The sequence below is a fragment of the Hylobates moloch genome, unplaced genomic scaffold (assembly GCF_009828535.3).
Source record: "Hylobates moloch isolate HMO894 unplaced genomic scaffold, HMol_V3 SCAFFOLD_5, whole genome shotgun sequence".
Lineage (NCBI taxonomy): Eukaryota > Metazoa > Chordata > Mammalia > Primates > Hylobatidae > Hylobates > Hylobates moloch.
This window is the reverse complement of record NW_026652280.1, coordinates 97,075,495-97,080,259: the sequence shown is the minus strand read 5'-3', so window position 1 is coordinate 97,080,259 and position 4,765 is coordinate 97,075,495. Positions and strand designations below refer to the sequence as shown.

General features: G+C 42.1%; 1 protein-coding gene across 1 annotated transcript; it reads right to left on the bottom strand.

Annotated features, from left to right (window-relative positions):
* Nucleotides 1-210: 210 nt before the first annotated feature.
* On the bottom strand, nucleotides 211-3,788 carry CD1B (CD1b molecule). The gene is made up of 6 exons (XM_032154075.1): nucleotides 3,622-3,788; nucleotides 3,051-3,317; nucleotides 2,107-2,385; nucleotides 1,626-1,904; nucleotides 1,171-1,264; nucleotides 211-513 (listed from the first exon to the last, which is right to left on the bottom strand). The coding sequence occupies exons 1-6, from the start codon at nucleotides 3,680-3,682 to the stop codon at nucleotides 492-494; spliced, it is 1,002 nt and encodes a 333-aa protein (XP_032009966.1). The 5' UTR covers nucleotides 3,683-3,788; the 3' UTR covers nucleotides 211-491.
* Nucleotides 3,789-4,765: the final 977 nt, after the last annotated feature.

Genomic DNA, 4,765 nt, shown 5'->3' with positions numbered 1-4,765 from the left:
TTCCTGGGGAAGAAACATCTCAGCTGAGCCTTCAGGGCTAGAAAGTCATCCAGGCAGAGACAGATAAGAAATTACATCCAAAAGGCTCTGCATCTCTGCAAATACAATGATCCTGGCAAAATTATATTTGGTTCTTTGACAAATGGTATTTAACCAGAAGCAGAAAAAGAAAAGTTTTAAATTAGGAAGCCAAAGGGAGTCACCCTTAAGTCATATGTATTATATTTCATTTATTTTGAGACACATTCTTTCCAACATTTTAATGTGTGTAAAATCTGGGCGAATCATACTGTTAGTACAGTCTCATAATAAATTTACAGTTTTAAGTACTTTTTTGCTGATGTTTAAATAATAATTTATTTTAAAATACATGAAAACTCTGATTTCATCAAATTTGATAATCATTTGAAGTATGATAAGATTGACTTTTGGGCTGATATCTTGGGCTTCTTGGTACTTATTGCGAATGGGAGAGGAGACATGATGACGGCTCATGGGATATTCTGATATGACCTGTTAAAAACAGAAGAATAAAAGAGCTCCACATAAGAGATGTTGGTACATCCATGCTCATAGTAATATTATTCATGATAGTTAAAAGTGAAAGCAACCCAAGTGTCCATAGATAGACGAACGGATGAACCAAATGTGTTATACGCATATGGTGGGATATTGTTCAGTTTGAAAAAAGGAAGGAAACCCTGTCACATGCTACAACGAGGATATTACACTAAATGAAATAAGTCACAAAAAGACAAATTCTTTACAATTCCACTTATATAAGGTACCTAGATTAGTAGAATTCATAGAGACATAAAGTAGAACTGTCCTAACCAGGTCCTGGAGAAGTGGGGAAATGGGAACTTGCAGTATAATAGAAATAGAGTTTCAGTCTTGCAAGACGGAAGAGTTTTGAAGATTGCTTGCACAACAATGTGAACACACAACACCACTGAACTGTACACTTAAAAATGGTAAAGATGGTAAACCTTATGTTATGTGTATTTTAACAGAATTTTCTTTTAAGTCCACATAAAAGGGATGGGAGTTTCGGGAAAGGATATGGTGAAAGGATTGAGGATAAACAATTTTTAAATAGATAAAATGGTAAAACAGAGTGGAAGGATGAACAGAAAAGACATATTAAAAAAAAAAAAACCCACAACTCACCGGCGCCTCATATACCATAATGCAAGGCATAGCAAAAGGAGCAAGGAAGGCACTATTATTGCCAAAACAATTGAGCCAATGGAGGTGGGGTTTCCTGGCAATTGAGAGAGGACAAAAGGATGTCACTTCAGATCCTATACACAGAATTCCTTGGCCTTCCTTTGCCCACCTACTTCCAATGCATGGTCATTTCCAACTTCCTCTCTCTCATATTCCTGGCCACCATATATCCATCCTTTGATCCCCTCTACCCAGTTTACAGGTCCTTAATTCCTACCTTTTTGATAACTTGGATTATCTATTTTTACTCCCGTTGGGATTGGGGTCCTGGAAATCAATCAATCAATCTCTCTTTCCCTCTTTCATCTCTCAAGCTCTATTCTTCCCCAGTGCCTCCCTCTATGCCTGAAGATCACTTCCTGGCAGTTCCAGCCTGGGGCCCTGCTATTTCTTACTCCAGTAGAGGATGATGTCCTGGCCCTCTAAACTGCTGTGCTTCACTCGACAGGACAGGCCAGCCGCCTCCCCATCTGCCACATCCAGGGTTGCTCGGAGATACCATGTCCAGTTAGCATTGGGCAGGATGTCCCCTAGCTGAGTGCCCTGCTGCTCCTGCTCATCCCGCATCCACATCACCCACACGGGCTTTGGGTAGAATCCTGAGACATGGCACACAAGCTGTAGACGGCCAGGTCCAGGACTGGGGCCACTGGACAGCCAGGCCTCAGGCTTCACTAAGGCAGGAGGGGAAGAAAAAGTGTCATGTTACAACTCGAGTTCAGAGGTTATGAACTCAGAAACCTACAAGATTGGACAGCGACCCCATTCACTCCTTTGGGAAACAAATAACTTGTTATTTAACCTCCTATCCTTGGATATCTTCCTACTCTTGATCTTAGAGGAAGTGGTGGGAAGTGAAATAACAGCAGGACTAACCTTGTCTTTGCAGATCTGCTTTTCCTGCATTGAGGACGCCCAAGAGATATCGGGGGCAGGTTTCATAGAGGAGAATTCTCACAGTTTCCATGATACCTTGATATTGTATGATTAGTGCACAGAACTTCTGTGCCCTGCTGCCACCTTCTGGGGAAGGCACACATGAAGCATTCTTGATACTCAGGAAATCCAATCCTCCTAGAGCTCCCCTCAGGAAGCTTACTATGGCACCTCCAGAATGTAGCTCACAGCCTGCTATGCCCTGGATCTCAAAGGGGTCTATGTAGAGGGAAAACAGAGAGCAAGTTATTAAACACAAATAAGAAAAAAGGCATGAGAAAAGAACCTAGGATTTTAGATTTTGGTGGGGATAAACTTATTGGGTGTAAAATGATGATGAGCTAAAAACTAATGATAACATTTAGACATTTTCAGAAACAAGAGCATTGAGAAAAATGTGCATGCAACGAAGACAAAGGTATGTGATAAAGGAGTACAGTGAGTATGAAAGGAGAGGTGAGGCAGAGTGTGGTGCAGTCAGGAGTGCAGCACTCCAGAGTGAGTGGAGGTTCCCAGCAAGAGGAGGGTGCAGGGAGGAGATGACTGAAAAGATGGATTAGGGGAGAAAGCCACACGTTAGATCACTCAGGCACAGGGTAGGAGAAGTAAGGGCCCTTGAGGAGAAGTTTCACATAAGACAAACCAGCAGCTGGTTACAAAGTGGAAGACAGTCTGAGAGTAAGAGAAGAGTGCAGAGGCAGCAAGAATCTAAAATATGAGGTGTGATGGTGTGAAGCTGGAGTGAGAGACTACTCAAGAAAAGTGTGTGCATGCAGTTGGGTAAAATAGAAAGGAAGGAAAAGCATCAGAGAGAGCAACACTTTGCAATAAAGAGAGAAATGAGAGTCCTTGAGAATCTTCCCAGTTCAGTGAACTAGACTCACATTTCATCTGGAAATCACCGGCAAAGTCTTGTACTTCTCGAGCGAATCCAAAGATGTAGACTCGGAATATCTCCTCTAACTCAGCAACCTCCTTATCACTAAAGTTACCTTTAGACCAAGGCTTCAGGAATATGGCAGTGCCTGAGTCGCTATCCCAGCCATGAATCTGCAAATCATCCAACCAGCCTGAGCCTTGAGTTTGTGCCCAGGTACTGTTGGTAAAGGACGAGGTCTGGATGACATGAAAGGAGGTCGGCCCCTGGAAGGCTGTGAAGAGCGGAAAAGCAAGATGGTGAAGATAAAGAGAGAAGCAGGAGACAATTAGGAAGAATGGGAATGAAAATGATTTAGAAAACAAGAACCTAGATGCTAAAGAACACAGGAAGTCTGACACATTTGATTGCCTTAAGGCTTCAGGCTCTAGTCCCAGCCACCAGAATAGTTGAAGAGGGCTGGAGACAGAAAGACCCAGACAGACCCTTAGTGTCCAATTGCACCTAGGAAAGCCCTGCTTGCTTTTTAAAATCCAAACCCCTGCACTAGTTCTCGGAGCTGCCAGAATGACTCTTACCATGTTCACTGTTACCACTGGGAAAGAGAACAGCTAACAGTTGAAATGGCAGCAGCAGCATTTCACTGGGAGATGCAACTTCTTACTGGCAGAGCTGGTATTTGATCTCCAATTTCAGCAACGCTTTTCCTTAGTACCCTGTAGTGACTTCTTCTCTCTTCCAACTGACAAATCTCTTCCTCATCCAAACTGCTTTTCAGAGAAAAATGTGCCTCCCACAGCCCTGAGCCTCTTACCTCACCTTTTATTTCCCTCAAGCCCTGACTTTTGGAGTTTCTCTTACCCCCTGACTTCCAGCCGCTCTCCCTGTCCTCAGCTTCCTTCATACCTCCTTGGAAAAGCCCCCATATGATTCTGCATTTTCATTTCACCTTCCTTAGCCTTTATTCCCACATCTATAGGATGAGAAGGTGATATTAAACAATTCCTAAACTTTTAGTCTGCTTTAACCTAGAAGGATGCTTTTGGTTTATCCACCTCACTTAGTCTCTCCCCGTCCCAACTGCCTTATCTTCTCTGGCACTCTGTTACTGCCCCTTCCCAATGTTTTCAGTGTCTTCTCTTTCTTATATTGCCCTCTTTGTCTGGTGTTCCTTACCCCACATTCTAAACTGGCTGTGAGTGTGCATGTGTGTGTCTGTGTCTGTGTGTGTATGTGTATGTGTGTGTACCGATATTCACTTACATAAAGGCAAAGCATTTAAAACATTGCCTGTACTATAGCACTACAAACCAAAATGCCAGAATCAAATATAATAAAGACTGAAGTTTATAATTCAAACAAAATTATACTATAGCAATATTTGAGGGAAAAAATGACAATTGCTGCTAGCATATGACCTTCTCTTCAGGAGCTCTTGCCTATGGAGTTTTGAGTAACAAATATTCATGAGACAAACAGAACTCTAGGAGCTATGCTATGTGCACCTCCAGCCTAAGTCAAAGATAACATTTTGGATAAGGTTCTATAAGCAGCAGAGCTTTCTTCTTCTCTTGTAATATCTCATAACTGCTGTCTACATTTGGGCCTTCATATCACCACATGAGGTATTAATAATAGAGCAAAAAGGTCGCTTTTTTTTATACAAAAAGTTCAGAGATGCTTGTTTTAAGATGTCACCTCCTATCTTCTTGTATGCCCATG

Coding starts and splice junctions, on each gene's coding strand:
- CD1B (XM_032154075.1), bottom strand. CDS start 3,682: ATGCTGCTGCTGCCATTTCAACTGTTAGCTGTTCTCTTTCCCAGTGGT. Junction 3,318..3,621: donor CAGTGGTAACAGTGAACATG/GTAAGAGTCATT, acceptor CGCTCTTCACAG/CCTTCCAGGGGCCGACCTCC. Junction 2,386..3,050: donor CGGTGATTTCCAGATGAAAT/GTGAGTCTAGTT, acceptor CCCTCTACATAG/ACCCCTTTGAGATCCAGGGC.